This window comes from Oryx dammah, unplaced genomic scaffold, assembly GCF_014754425.2.
Source record: "Oryx dammah isolate SB20612 unplaced genomic scaffold, SCBI_Odam_1.1 HiC_scaffold_23, whole genome shotgun sequence".
In the NCBI taxonomy this organism is placed as follows: Eukaryota; Metazoa; Chordata; class Mammalia; order Artiodactyla; family Bovidae; genus Oryx; species Oryx dammah.
In genome coordinates this window covers 31,235,814-31,252,568 of record NW_024070207.1, presented here as the reverse complement: position 1 = coordinate 31,252,568, position 16,755 = coordinate 31,235,814, and the positions used below count along the sequence as shown (strand labels likewise).

General features: G+C 38.8%; 1 protein-coding gene across 1 annotated transcript in view; it reads right to left on the bottom strand.

Moving 5' to 3' along the window:
• Positions 1-16,755, bottom strand: part of TENM1 (teneurin transmembrane protein 1) — a 413,153-nt gene that overhangs the window by 179,722 nt on the left and 216,676 nt on the right. The window contains exon 14 of the mRNA XM_040266625.1: positions 328-544. Coding sequence (XP_040122559.1) covers positions 328-544 — 217 coding nt within the window. The remainder of the gene's footprint in view (positions 1-327; positions 545-16,755) is intronic.

The window sequence follows — 16,755 nt, the reverse complement described above, 5'->3', positions numbered from 1 at the left end:
TTCCCTAGAAGACAGATTTTTGCAAGTCTTGCATCTCACTTTAGAATATCAAATGCACCCAATTCTCTCATATGGAAATGTTTTACACCCATAGAATGACTTAAAATTTAGTTTCTGAAATTCAAGAATTTTTCATGGGATCAATCCAGAAGCTAAACAATAAATTTGTAAATTATACTTTTGTTTTTGTCATTAAAAGCCTTGCTTACACTTCACCATAAATAATATACATCATGTGAGTTTTGTATGTGTATATGTGTGTTTATTTCACAGTTAAAGAAAAACATGAGCACTGTCCAATAAGGAATAAAATAAATACATATATACCTGCTGTCAAATGAGATCTCTGGAGGAATGACATGAGTACTGTCCTTGCCAATAAGGAATTTGATTCGATCATAGAAGAGTCTTGAAGTGTGCTGAGACAAGAGAGATTGGCTTTGCTGAATGAGGTCAAGAGGATCTGGTGAGCCCTGGCAGAGAGGACTGACATAACAGTTGCTTTGTTGACAACAATCCGGGTCCACACAGTCAGTCAAACCATCTGAAAAAGAAATTTTTGAAATTTATTTTTTAATATAAATTTATTTTAATTGGAGGCTAATTACTTTACAATATTGTATTGGTTTTGCCATACATCAACATGAATCCACCACAGGTATACACGTGTTCCCCATCCTGAACCCCCCTCCCTCCTCCCTCCCCATACCATCCCTCTGGGTCGTCCCAATGCACCAGCCCCAAGCATCCAGTATCATGTATCAAACCTGGACTGGCGATTCGTTTCATATATGATATTATACATGTTTCAATGCAGCTTCAGGAGAAACAACATAATTTTTAAACCTATTTATCATTTATTTATTATTATTATTATTTTTTACTTTACAATATTGTATTGGTTTTGCCATACATGCCATACATGAACCCACCACGGGTGTACACGTGTTCCCCATCCTGAACCCCCCTCCCACCTCCCTCCCTGTACCTTCCCTCTGGGTCATCCCAGTGCACCAGCCCCAAGCATCCTGTATCCTGCAAATTTAAAATATGCACAAATGGAGAAAAATCTAGAATATAGCCAAAGGTAACTGTCCATGTTTTGAGTTTAGAATCTATTAAATTCACATATTTCTCATGATTTATCTATCATTCTCTCTGAGTTTACATGGCACATCAGTGAAATTCAAACTGTTTTGTTCATAAATCTTTCCTTCCTGAGTCCTCCTGCAGTACTACGTTGGTTAGCATTTGAAGAGAGTATTCTATTAGTTACCACTTTTTTAAAAAATTAATTTTTATTGGAGTATGCTTGCTTTACAATGTTGGCTTAGTTTCTACTGTCCATCAACAGGAATAGACAAAGGAGATGTGGTGTATATATACACAACGGAATATTACCAATAAAAAGGGATGAAATTGGGTCATTTGTAGAGACATGGATGGACTTAGAGAGTGTCACACAGAGTGAAGAAAGTCAGAAAGAGAAAAATAAATGTCATATACTAATGCATATATGTAGAATTTAGAAAAATGATATAGATGATCCTATTTGCAGGACAGGAACAGAGATACAGATGTAGGGAAAAACATACATGGATATCAAAGGGGAAGAGGGGTGGAAGGTTTTGAGAGATTGATACATATACACTACTGATATGACGTATAAAATAGATAGGGTTTCCCTGGTGGCTCAGATGGTAAAAAATACACCTGCAATGCGGGAGACCTGGGTTCAATCCCTGGGTTGGGAAGATCCCCTGGAGAAGGGAACTGGCTACCCATTCCAGTATTCATTGACAGACTTTATTTTCTTGGGCTCCAAAATCACTGCAGATGATGACTGCAGCCATGAAATTAAAAGATGCTTGCTCCTAGGAAGAAAAGCTATAACCAACCTAAACAGCATATTAACAAGCAGAGACATTACTTTGCTGACAAATGTCCGTCTAGTCAAAGCTAGGTTTTTTCCAGTAGTTATGTATGGATGTGCGAGTTGGACCATAAGGAAAGCTGAGTGCCGAAGAATTGATGCTTTTGAACTGTGGTGTTGAAGAAGACTCTTTTTTTTAATATAAATTTATTTATTTTAATTGGAGGCTAATTACTTTACAATATTGTGTTGGTTTTGCCATACATCAACATGAATCTGCCACGGGGAGGGAGGTGGGAGGGGGGTGCAGGATGGGGAGCATGTGTACACCTGTGAAGAAGACTCTTGAGACTCCCTTGGACTGCAAGGAGATCAAACCTGTCAATCCTAAAAGAAATCAGTCCTGAATATTCCTTGGAAGGATTGATGTTGAAGCTGAAGCTCTAATACTTTGGCCACCTGATGCGAAGAACTGACTCATTGGAAAAGACCCTGATGCTGGAAAAGATTGAAGGCAGGAGGAGAAGGGGATGACAGAGGATGAGATGGTTGGATGGCATCACTGACTCAATGGACATGAGTTTGAGCAAGCTCCGGGAGTTGGTGATGGACAGGAAGGCCTGGCGTGCTGCAGTCATGACTGAGTGACTGAACTGAACTGATAAAATAGATATCACTCTTTTGAAGTTTCCTTCTTCCTCAGCAAGACCATTCCTCCAGGAAAATAACTATTTCTTATATTTTTTTGAATTTATCACATCATGTACATATCTGAACACACAATTAACAAAGGCTTACCAACCTGAATTTGTTTGTACTTTAAAAAATTCTCCCAACATACTTGTCTACTCCTAACTGTCACAATAGAAGTTGGTATCCTTATGGTGACAAAATGTCTAAAGTAGTGATTTTCACTTCTGAAAATTACCTGGAGAGTTTGAATCAATTACTGGAGAGTTTATTAAACCTGTATATTCTACAGTCCCACCTATTAAAGCAGAATTTCCTCAGAGCCCAGGATTATGCCATACTTAATCTGGGTGATTCTGAAGCATACTAAATTTTCAGAACCATTTTTTTTGAGAATCTATAGAAGTGACTAGAACTTACTTGTCCCGAACAGCATTATTTGAGGCATATACTAAGGTAACTTCCTGTATTTAGTGATAAGTGACTCTCTTTCATTCCTAGGCCTTCACCATTTATTCCAGACTCCAGAATCCAGGGTTGTTCCAATAAATATATCACATAAAAGATTCATTCTTTGGTAGGGGAATGATGTGGTACACAGGGGTTCTAGGAGGAAGGGAGACTTGAGAATACAGTCATTCCTTGGTATCTAAGGGTGATTGGTCCCAGGACCCCCACGGATACCCAAATCCGAAGACATTCAAAAGTGAAAGTGTGAGTCTGGTCAGTTGTGTCTGACTCTGTGACCCCATGGACTCTAGCCTGCCAGGCTCCTCTCTCTATGGGATTCTCCAGGCAAGAATACTGGAGTAGCTTGCCACTCCCTTCTCCAAGGGATCTTCCTGACCCAGGGATCAAACCTGGTCTCTTGCATTGCAGGCAGACTCATCACCATCTGAGCCACGATGGGACTCACTCCTTTATATAAAATGGTATAGTATTTGCACATAACCTATGCATATCCTCCTGTATACTTTGTCATCTCTAGATTACTTATAATGCCTTTGTTGTTTAGTGACTAAGTCCTGTCTAAGTTTTTGTGACCCTGTAGCATGCCAGGCTTCTCTGTCCATGGGATATCCCAGGCAAGAATACTGGAGTGTTTTGCCATGCCCCGCTCCAGGGGATCTTCCCACCCAGGGATCGAACTGCATTGGCAGAAGGATTCTTTACTACTGACCAGGGAACTAATACAATGTAAATACCAAGTACACAGTTATAAGTATAATGTAAATGTTATGTAAATAGTTATGAAGGGTGCACCAAATTAAAGTTTTGCTCTTAGGAACTTTCTAGAATTCTTCTTTTTTTTCCAAATATTTTTGATCTGCAGTTGGTTGGATCCACAGGTACGAAATGTGAGGATACAAAGGGCTGACTGTAGGTACACAGCACTGTGTTAGGTACCTGGGAAGTAAAAAGCTAAAACCAACTCTTTTCCTGTTTTTAGGAGCTCAGAGCTTAGTAGGAGGAATAGGCACACAAAACAGCTGACTCTTACACTTGTTAAACCTGCAATAGGTGTTACAAGAGAGTTAACTGCAAAGAGAAGGGGCTGGAGTGATTAACTGAGCATATAGACACTTCATTCCACATCCAAAACAGAAAAACAAAATTAAAGTCCTTCCAAGGTCCTTAAAGCAGACAAGTAGCTCTAGTGTCGATGCTCAACAGGGATAAATATAAAGATGCTCCACTTCTAGCTTGCCGTGGAATAGGGAGGTGCGGATGGATCACGGCTCCTCAGGCTGAGGAGGAAAAGTCACTGGCACGGGTTTCATGTGGCTCTTTTGCTCGCTCTCATGTGCTTACAAGACTGCTCCTGTTGAGCTGGAGGGGGATGAACCACAGCTGGAGGCAATGGGAGCCAGAACACCAAGGGAGTAGGCATTTGGAACAGTAGCCCCAGGGCACCCAGGAAATATTTTTCCCTGCTTGAGGTCCTTTCAAATTCCCTGTACCATAGACACTACTTTGATTTAAAATGCAGTTTGCTGCTTTCTGGCCTCCGCTGTTAGTTCAGTGTATTTTTGCCCCCATTCTTGCTTTTCTGTATACATATTTCTTTTTCACTGATGAATAATTGTTAAGTGTGGATTAGCTTCACTAAAAGGTTCCCTTCTGGTCCCCTTTCTCCCCTCGTTCAGCAAATTTTATGAACAGATTTTCTCTAGATTGTAGATGCCGCAACCACCTCTCCCTCCAGGACACTGCTCATAGTCTCCTCTTAGCACCTTCCCTCTTGACTCTGCTAATGAAACATCCAATGTGCTGAAAAGCTGGCAAAAATATCAGTCTGATAAAAACAGTTTTCCAATGTCTGGAATTGTGCATAAAATACTAAACAATGAAAAACTGCTTTTTCAGATGGGCAGTCACCTTTATCTTTCAATTGGCAGCGAATGCAATAGTCATAAGATTGGGCTTTGAGAGGTTTCAATCTGTCCACTGCACGATTCTAACTCATTTTTGAAAAGAAATGGATTTTAAATAAATAGTAATGCCCAAATGATCTTCAAAACTGGAGTCTAAAACTAAACACAGAGCCAATTGAAAATTTGGACTCACATTCTCATAGAATTATGTGCTATAAATTCCAAGCTAATGTTTCATATGCCATAATTGTCTATTATACGGGGTTGACCCTCTAAGACCTCTGTTTTCTGAGAGAATAGTACAACTTCTCTTGAATCAAGAAAGGCTACAGGCAAGCCAACCAATAATGGTATGCAACCCTTGAATTATAATTCATAGGTAAGCCCAGTACATGGGCAAAGATCTACTTACCAATTATCACATTGGATAACACTCCATACAGTATGTCTAGACTGTTACAAAGAAGTGTAAATGACAGTCACACTGCTTGTGTGTGTGTGGGTTGCTTTTTTTTTTTTTCTTCCTTTGGCTATTAATGGATCTTTTATCTTTCTGAACTGGAAGCTGTGGCACCCTCCTGACAGCCAGGCTCAAGGTGTCAGATATGGACACATGAAATGTTAACTTATTTTACTTTTGGGGCCTATTCCCTTTAAAGGAATAAAAATAAAAGCTAGCAAAAAAAGGGAGGTTAAATTGTCTTAAAGGACTAAACACTGATCCTAGCTTTGCCAGCCAGATAAGGGCCATTCCAGCTGGCTCAGTTGGTGACCATGAAGATCAAGGACACTGATTTCTTCAGAACATTTCTTCACTATTTAACTTTTACCTATTAGATGCATGCCCTTGGTTGAAAGCCAGATTGAATAAGGGAATATGAATGATACAGGGAAAACCCATATTTTCCTAATCCTTAAAATGAATTTTAAAATATATATCCTCTTAGGGTTAGCACCCATATTATCACTTTGATGAAAAGGGACAGCTAGCTCATGGTAGGCTATCCAAAAGGATTTGGCAACATGTATAGATTAGTTAGGGGCTTCCCAGGTGTCACTAGTGGTAAAGAACCTGCCTGCCAATGCAGGAGACACTAGAGACGGGGGTTCGATCCCTGGGTGGGGAAGATCCCCTGGTGGAGGGCATGGCAACCCACTCTAGTATGCTTGCCTGGAGAATCCCATGGACAGAGGAGCCTAGTGGGCTACAGTCCATAGGGTTGCAAAGAGTTGGACATGACTGAAGTGACTTAGTACGCATGCATGCATGCAAGCATGCATAGATTAGTTAACGGCCTTCCAGGTAGCTCAGTGGTAAAGAATCTGCCTATAATGCAGGAAACGTGGGTTAAGATCCCTGGGTCAGGAAGATCCCCTGGAGAAGGAAATGGCAACCCATGCCAGTATTCTTCCCTGGGAAATCCCATGGACAGAGGAACCTGCAGTCCACCGGGTCACAAAGAATCGGACACAACTTAGTGGCTAAACAGCAGCAGCAACAGCATAGTTTAGTTAACATGTGTCAGGTATGGCACTAGGTACTCCCATGTATGTTATTTTAACTAAATCCCTGTGACAACCCTGTTCAGTAGACATTCTTATCTCCATTTCACAAATAAATGAGGGGAGGCTGAAATGTGGTTGGAAGAAATTTGGAAGTCATATTAATACCCAGTGTTCTGACTACAAGTAACACGCCTGACATCATCATCCAAGCAGTATTACTAGTACTACTGTCCTAGGTGTAATACCTCCAAGTGCCTGATTAATATAATATTTAGCTATTTTAAAAATATTTATTTAGCTGACTATGCCAGGTCCTGGTTGTAGTACATGGGATCTCCAGTCTTCATTGAGACATGCAGGATCTTTTAGTTATGGCCTGTGGGATCTAGTTCCCTGACCAGGGATCGAATCCAGGCCCCCTGCATTGGGAGCACAGAGTCACAGATGCTAGACCACCAGGGAAGACCCTTAATGTAGTATGTAGAACACATGAAGTGGTTAAGGTGAAAGAATCAGACAACTTTGGTCTAACCTTGACTTTGCCATTTACAAATCAGTGCAACTCCTGGATTCTCAGTTTCCTCATCTGTTAGATGGGATGAGTAGAGAGCTGTTGTGAGGGTCATCACATGCTATCATGATCATATTAGCACAGTGCTTAGGGTTTAGTAGCTAGCACTCAGCTATGGTCATTAACCAAATTTTAGACTGAACAGACAACAAAGAGTCCAGGGACAGTCCTAGGGGTAGATGTCAATGGTCTGCAGTGGCAGCTTAAAATGTTCAGACTCACTTCTTTTCAAGTTGCCTTATCACTGACCAGAGGGCAATTAACTTCTCTGTAGCATATTCAGTTCATTAGAACTTGTTCATTTTGTGAACTCTGCTTCGTTAGGTTGTCAGATAGGTAGGAATCTATGTGGTTCTAAATGGACACTAATGCTACAGTAAATCTTTATTCATTGAATTTCACAAGTTCAGAATTTTTTATCATTTGGACAGGGGCTGGACTGAAGCTTAACCTTTTCAGTGTGTATAGAATAGAGGATCTGCCAAGCAAATTAATGATGAAAAGGAAATTGAAGGGCTGATCTTTCCAATGATTCAGTTGAACAGAATCTTCTCAGACATTTAGGAACCTACAAACAATGGACTGATTTTGAATCATTCATAAATATTTACTAAAGCAAGCCCTCTACTAGGCAATCCTGGTAGCTTCATTGTTGCTCTTATAAGCATCAAAGGTAATATGATTGTATTTCCTTTGGAAATAGTCTATAATTCATCTTTTTTCATTTACTCAGGCTGACTTTTACCCTAGTATTTTGCTGCATTAGTAAAAAGAAAGTGGGAGAGGTTCAAGGGCATTTGCATTGTAACTGCCTAAATCATTGTTACTGCTATAACCTATACGTTTACTTTTTCTGCATCAGGAAAGTAAATTGTTTCTATTCCATTAATGTTCACCTGCTCCCCACCTGCCATCAATGGATTCCACATTGCTCAGAATACAAGTCAGCGTTCTGACAAAGACCTACTTTCTCATAGTCCGGTTCTCCACTATCTCTCTCTTACCTTACCTCCCTCCCATTATCGTATCCCACAACCCCCTTCACCACTATTTCTATGCCTGGAATCTTCTCTCCAATGTTAATATGGCCCACTCCTTACTTCATTTAATTCTTTACTCAGTGCCACCTTCTCAGCAAGGCTTCCTCTGACCACAATATTTAAAAGTTCACTGCTGTTTAGCTTGTATACACCCGTGGTGGATTCATGTCAATGTATGGCAAAACCAATACAGTATTGTAAAGTAAAATAAAGTAAAAATAAAATTAAAAAAAAAAGTTCACCGCTGTTGCATATTCCTATCTTGTTTTAACCTGTTTAAAAATTTCTCCATAACACTTACCAGCTTCTATCATACTGTTTAAGAAATTGGGGGGTTTATTGTTTGCCTCTCATAACTAGAATATAAGATCCATGAAACAAGGATTTAGTCTTCTTTATTCATTGCTATTTCCTTAATGACTAGAACAGTGCCTGAGTCCAAGTAAGCATTCAATAAATATTTGTTGGATGAATAAATGGATGTCTTAAAAATCCTATTTATAGGACACTTATAAGTGTACCTAGAAATTAATAAATGTTTAATTAATGCATCAAAATATGTAAGTTACAGATGGATTCTTCATTGACACCACACCTTTATTACCCACTTTATACTGAAAGTGAAAAAAGGTGAAAGTGTTAGTTGCTCATCATGTCCGACTCTTTGCAACCTCATGGACTATAGCCCTCCAGGCTCCTCTGCCCATGGAATTCTCCAGGCAAGAATATTGGAGTGGGTAGCCATTTTCTTCTCCAGGGGATCTTCTCAACTCAGGGATTGAACCCAAGTCTCCTGCACTGCAGGCAGATTCTTTGCTGTCTGAGCCACCAGGAAAACCCTACTTCAAACATTCTCATTCATTCGCACCACAAGCAGGAAGATGTCAAGTATTATTAGCCTTAGTTGATAGATGATGTGACAAATCCAGTTATAGAATGGTTAACTGAGTTATAGAGTTTATATGTTCCAACTTCTACTTATATCTGGAGTCACTTGGCAGTTTAGGTTCTCATAACTAAGATGATCTTCTAATAAATGAGTTCCTTGGAAATGAGGGGGGGTATGGTCAGAAGGAAAAATAAGGAATATGCTTCCAATGCCAAGCCTCTTTTCTCAGCCAAAGCTTAAAAGTAAATGGAGGGGCCCCTAAACAAAGCAAATGTTATCAATTCACTGCTCCTTCTATTTCATTTTCCTATTTATTAAACACTGCAGCATGCTGGTGACATTCAAAACATGAGGCTCATTGATCCATGAGCTTCTATGTGTTCATAATTCACCCATGGTGCTGATTTCTAGATCTAGAAACACTATATCATTAAACCTGCTTGCAAATAGCTATTGTCCTTAATGAATGGTGACTTGTTATGAAGAATGATTCCTGGAAGATCATTCTCTTTTAGGCAATTAACTTATTGATTTTATTTTTTTTTAAATTTTTTTCTTAGTAGACACTTTTATGACTATGTCTAATGTATAACATTAAAAAGTATAGTTCATAGAAACATTACAGAAGCATATATGAGAAGAAAAAATAAACATGAGCACAACTGGATTAGAAAATAAAATATGGAGACAAGGGTTTTCAGAGTTAAATCAATGAAAATATTAATAAGTGATTCCCAATACACAATTCAGGTATATTATGGAATTGGCAACCACTATGTATTATTATCTCAGGTTCAGTTCAGTTCATTTGCTCAGTCGTGTCTGAATCTTTGCAACCCCATGGACTGCAGCACGCCAGGCCTCCCTGTCCATTGCCAACTTATTGATTTTACCAATGAATATGAATATAGCCCACTGGAAGAGTTTATATAAGAAAAACTTTGACAAAAAGGTGACAAATACTTAAAAGATAAGAGGGAAAAAGGCTGTTTTGATTAAACACTCTTATATGCATCTTTTTAACCTCTGTGACAATCTTTCCACAGTATAAAATATCACCTTTCTTCCTTTATAACTTGAGTGAATACAATAATCTTTGATAGCTGATAATCTTTAAAAATTTACAACGTTCTGTATAATCTGGTCAGTGCCTACCTTTATATTCTCACCTCCTACCAATCTCTCCCTGACTCACTGTATTCCAGCCACAATAACTTATCTTTCATTTTCTAGAAGAGTCTAGTACAGTTTCACCTCAGGGCATTTGTACATGCTGTTTCCTTGGCCTGGAATATTCTTCTTCTGACTCATGTCAGGCCTCCCTTGCCACATAGACCTGGTTAGGTTCTGCTATACATATTTATAGCACTCTACAAATTTTATGGCACTCTTCACAATTGTAAATATATACTTATTTGTGTGGTTTCTTGTTTAATATGTAAACCATAAACTCGTGAAGGCAGAAAGTCATTTGTCTTTTTCTCCTTAGTGTCAAGCACAATACTTGGCACAAGGCAGTGATGAATGAATGGAAAATTGGGTACCCAATTTGAAATGTTGGGCTGACAATTTTGAACAAGGGTTGATTGACACCTGTAAAATTTGTTAAAACGTTCCTCTTGTAAGGAAATACAATAATCTTAAATTATGTAAAAAAAAAAAAAAGAAATGTTGGGCTGAAAGGTAAATATTTGAATCAAACATTTGGATCAGCACTATCCAATAAAACTTTTGCCATTGATAGGAACACTCTAGATATGCCCTAACACAGTAGTCACTAGCCTCATGTGACTACTGAGCAATTGAGATGTGGTTAGTGCAATTGAGAAATGAGATTTTTAAGGTTATTTCAATTATATTTAAATAGTTACATGTGGCTAGTGGCTACCATATCAGACAATGCAGGTTTTGAGATCTCCAAATAGATGTTGAATGATCTATAAACTCAGCCAAAAAATACAAAGAAGTTTGAAATTTTTACGAAGTACAATTTATCATTCTTTTCCTATTGTGGTTTCTTTTCTAGCTTTTATGTTTAAGAAGTCCTTTCCAATCTTGAGATCTATCACCTATACTTTCTTCTAATTGTGTTGGAGTTTTCTTTTACTTTCAACTCATTAATCAGCTTGAGTATTTCTATATATTTTATTCTTTTGGAATATGGCATAAATTGAAAATCTAAGTTTTTTTTTCTTAATAGTTGTCTCAATTCAGTTCAGTCGCTCAGTCATGTCCGACTCTTTGAGACCCCATGAACTGCAACACGCCAGGCCTCCCTGTCCATCACCAACTCCCGGAGTTTACTCAAACTCATGTCCATTGAGTAGGTGATGCCATCCAACCATCTCATCCTCTGTCATCCCCTTCTCCTCCTGCCCTCAATCTTTCCCAGCATCAGGGTCTTTTCAAATGAGTCAGCTCTTTGCATCAGGGGGCCAAAGTACTGGAGTTTCAGCTTCAACATCAGTCCTTCCAATGAATATTCAGGACTTATTTCCTTTAGGATGGACTGGTTGGATCTCCTTGCAGTCCAAGGGACTCTCAAGAGTCTTCTCCAACACTACAGTTCAAAAGCATCAATTCTTCGGTGTTCAGCTTTCTTTATTCAATTCTCACATCCATACTGGAAAAACCATAGCCTTGACCAGACAGATCTTTGTTGGCAAAGTAATGTCTCCGCTTTTTAATATGCTGTCTAGGTTGGTCATAACTTTCCTTCCAAGGAATAAGCATCTTTTAATTTCATGGCTGCAGTCACCATCTGCAGTGATTTGGGGGCTCAAAAAAATAAAGTCTGACACTGTTTCCACTGTTTCCCCATCTATTTGCCATGAAGTGATGGGACTGGATGCCATTGTCTTAGTTTTCTGAATGTTGAGCTTTAAGCCAACTTTTTCCACTCACCTCTTTCACTTTCATCAAGAGGCTCGTTAGTTCTTCACTTTCTGCCATAAGGGTGGTGTTGTCTGCATATTTGACTCAGCACCACTGATTTCATAATGTTTTTTTTCCCCACTGACTTCTGATGCTTGGTTTTATCATATAGTAAATACTTGTACTGGGGTGTGTTCCTGAGCTTTTATTTGGTTGTATTGGTGTGTCTACTCTTACATTAGTACCACTTTGTTTTAATTACCATAGTTTAAAATTATTCTTTAACATATGATAGTTCTAGCTTGTTCTCACTATTCTTTGTTTTAGCTATTCTGATTCAGTTAATACAATGTCTAAACTTCTTTTCTCATGTCAATTCATATGAGCCTGTAATATATAGTGATTACATATTCCAAATCCTAAATCAGGACACTAGCTTTATTAACAGCAGTGCTTCCTAAGGCCCACCTGACTTCACACTCCAGAATGTCTGGCTCTATGTGATTGACCACACCATCATAGTGGTCCGGTTCATTAAAATCTGTTTTGTACAGTTCTTCAGTGTATTATTTCCATCTCTTCTTGATCTCTTCAGCATTTACTAGATCTCTACCATTTCTGTCCTTTATTGTGCCTACCTTTCGCCAAAATATTACCTTGATATCTTCAATTTTCCCAAGGAGATCCTAGTCGTTCCACTTCTGTTGTTTTCCTCTAGTTTTATGCACTGTTCATTGAAGAAGGCCATCTTGCCTCGCCTTGCTATTCTTTGGAACTCTGTGTTTAGTTGGATGTACCTTTCCCCTTCTCCCTTGTTTTTTGCTTCTCTTTTTCCCTCATCTATTTGTAAAGCCTCCTTGGATAACCACTTCGCCTTTTTGCTTTTCTTTTTCTTTGGGATAGTTTTGTTCACTGTCTCCTGTACAATATTACGGACCTCCATCCATAGTTCTTCAGGCACACATAGTTCTTCAGATGGAATTCTGGTAGAGGTATTCAAAACCATAAAGGATGATGCCATCAAGGTGTTACACTCAATAGGTCAGCAAATCTGGAAGACCCAGCAGTGGCCACAGGACCGGAAAAGGTCAATCCTCATCCCAATTCCCAAGAAGGGTAAGTACTAAAGGATGGTCAAACCATCGAACAATTGCACTCATCTCCCATGCTAGTAGAGGAGGGCCTGGCAACCCACTCCAGCACTCTTGCCTGGAGAACTCCCATGGATGGAGGAGCCTGGCTGGCTACAGTCCATGGGGTCACAAAGAGTTGGACACGACTGAGCCACTAAGCACCCATGCTGGTAAGGTCATGCTTAAAATCGTGCATGCTAGGCTTCAGCACTGTGCAAACCAAGAACTTCCAGACATCTAAGCTGGGTTTAGAAAAGGCAGAGGAGCTAAAGATCAAGTTGCCAACATTCATGGGATCATAGAGACAGCAAGGGAATTCTAGAAAAACATCTACCTCTGTTTCATCAGCTATGCTAAAACCTTTGACTGTGTGGATCATAACAAACTGTGGAAAGCTCTTAAAGAGATGGGAATACCAGACCATCTTACCTGTCTCCTGAGAAACCTATATGCTGGTCAGGAAGCAACAGTTAGAACCCTGTATGGAACAACTGATTGGTTCAAGATTGAGAAAGGAGTATGACAGTGCTGTTTGAGGTCACCCTGTTTGTTTAACCTGTATGCTGAGTACATCATGAGAAATGCTGGGCTGGTTAAATTACACGTTGGAATCAAGATATGTGGGAGAAACATCTACAATCTCAGATATGAAGATGATACCAATCTAATGGCAGAAAGCAAAGAGGAATTAAAGAGCCTCTTGAGTGAAAGAACCAGGTTAAAACTAAATATTAAAAATACTAAGATCGTGGCATCTAGCCCCACTACTTCACAGCAAATAGAAGGGGAAAAGGTGGAAACAGTGACAGATTTCCTCTTCCTGGGCTCCAAAATCACTGTGGATAGTTACTACAGCCATGAAATAAGGAGATGATTGCTTTTTGGCAGGAAAGCTATGACAAACCTAGACAGTGTGTTGAAAAGCAGGACATTACTCTGTTGACAAAGGTCTGTACAGTCAAGTGGTCATATACGGTAGTGAGAGCTTGACTATAAAGAAGGCAGAACGCCAAAGAATTGATGCCTTCAAACTGTGGTGCTGGAGAAGACTCCTGAAAGTCTCTTGGACTGCAAGGATATCAAACCAGTCAATCTTAAGGGAAATCAACCCTGAATATTCACTGGAAGGACTGATGCTGAATGAAGGTGAAGTATTTTGGTTACCTAATGAAAATAGCTGACTCATTTTAAAAGTCCCTGATGCTGGGAAAGATTGAGGGTAGGAGGAGAAGAGGGCCTCAGAGAATGAGATGGCTGGATGGCATCACCGATGCAATGGACATGAACTTGGGCAAACTTTGGGAGATGGTGAGGGACAGGAAGGCCTGGCATGCTGTAGTCCATGCGGTTGCAAAGAGTTGGACATGACTGGGTGACTGAACAACAACAAAGCAAGACACATGATTAACACAGGAAAATGTGGTTACCATAAGGTTAAGTCTCCTCTTTCAAGCACAGGATTGTGCACATGCTGTGTGCTTATTGACTAAAGGGGTACATGAGGTTAAGACATTTGACAGATTTGTGATTTCTGTGGTAATTAGTTCATATATATACAATGCAAAAGAGAGTTTTCTCTTTTTTTGCATATTAAAAAAATCCAAGTGTTTTTGGTTCTGTTTTTACTGTTCAAGGAGTTCTAAGGTAGCTCCGAGACCTGTGACACCCACATATTCAATGCAGCCCAATTAGTTACCAAGAGTCACAATGCACTGAATCAGAGTGTAACTAAAGTCAAAGCTGCAGGAAGTAGCAGTGATACTAATGAGTATTCAAAGCTGATTGCAATGCAAAAAAAAAAAACCAATCCTGCCATTCTTTATGTATCAGCAGTGATATGGAGTAATGAAATAGCAGCTACTTGAAGCAACTTCTTGAAAGTTACTGTAATTTTTTTTGGGGGGGATAGGGAAGATTTCTTAAGAATTAACATTAAAAAAAATAAGGACCATATTTTTCTCCCCAAAAGGTTCAATTGGCACTTTCTGATTTAATTAAAACTCACATACCTACAAACAAGTATGCAAATATTAATCATAAGGCATATCCAACCATTCTGGATGGCTGGGAATGAACCCTGCCATTCTGGATAGTTGGAAAACTGAGACCAACAAATAAAGGGCATTTAATGTATTCTTAGGGGTGTTACTTAAACAGTATAAAAACACATTTATTGTCCAAAATTTTAGTCATGGGACTTTCAGAGGCTATTTAATCCAGCTATTTAATCTATCTTTCCATCTCAAGGAAGAGCTAAATATTTATTTGTCATCAGTATCATCTTAATCCTACCAAGGAGCCTCCCCCTCCTACTCCCTAAAGAGACAATCATAAAAATATACTAAAGTCACATTGGGTCTTTCATTTTTGATCCTCACATAGATGCACATTTTTAAAGAAATGTTCACAGGTCAAAACAGATTCAGCAACATCTTCTATACCTTTTGTATCTATATATACCACAGATATTGAAATTTGATAACCCATTATTACATTACTATTTAATCAGTCCATTCATTAAACATTTTTGACTCCCCTGAGGTAAACTTGAGGCCACAAAAAATGCTTGATAATTAAACATTCAATTATTTTTTTAAAATAAAGCTGTATATTATTAAGGGAGGAAACTTATTGTGGCTCAACACTGAGTCAGAAATTTTACTTGCATAAGTTGTTAAAGTATTTTCTGAGCATATCATTTGAATCAATATATCAGTTGAGAAATTTCTATTACTACACCTTCAATCCTTTTTGTAAATAAGCAGACCACCTAGGTTTACACTCTGGTTCTATCATTTACTTTCCATATGATCTTGAGCATTTTATTTAACTTCTCAGTGCCTCAGTTTCCTAATTTGTACAGTAGAGTTAATAGTAGTTTCTACCTCATGGAGATTAGGTGAAATAATTCACATAAAGGACTCAGCACTGTGCCTTGTACATTGTAAACACAATACAAGTGAGCTAATATTATTAGTAATTATATTTGGCACCAAACTGTGGACTCTGGGACTTCCTTGGTGGTCCAGTGGTTAAGACTCTGCATTTTGAATGCAGCAGGTGTGGGTCTAATCCCTGGTTGGGGAACTAGGATCCCGCATGCTGTGTGGCATGGCCAAAAACAAACTTTAAAAAATAGACTCTGGGTCACACTTAATATGTAACAAGAAAACAATATAGACAGGATATAATTAAGTGCTGGATTGTATGGTGTATATGATAAACACCATGGTTGACTAGGTGGTGGATGTCAGGCATCATGGGAGATACAGCTTGAGTTGGAACTTAAATGATGGACTGAGAATGATGGGTATAGAGGATGAGTCCTGAAAAAGAAGATGAATCTTGGTGAACCATAAAAGGCAAGTTAATAGTTGATCAGTGTACCATTTAATTGAAAATCTCACTCTGGCCTCCCAAGCAATACGGGGAGGGAGGAGGGAGGGGGGTTCAGGATGGGGAACATGTGTATACCTGTGGCAGATTCATGTTGTTGTATGGCAAAACCAGCACAATACTGTGAAGTAATTAACCTCCAATTAAAGTAAATAAATTTATTAAAAAATTTTTAATTTAGATAGGAAGGAACAGTCTCTTCAGAAAATGGTCTGTTATCCTTGGTGTGTGTGTGTGTAAATGTGTGTTGACAGAGTGGTGATTGGTGTAGTTTATCATCTCTCAAGTAGTTCACATGAATTATCTTGTTTAATACTTATAACAACCCTATTAGACAGTTATTATTATCAGCCCCATTTTGAAGATAAGGAAACTGAAGCACAGAGATAGCAAGAAACTATTCCCAAA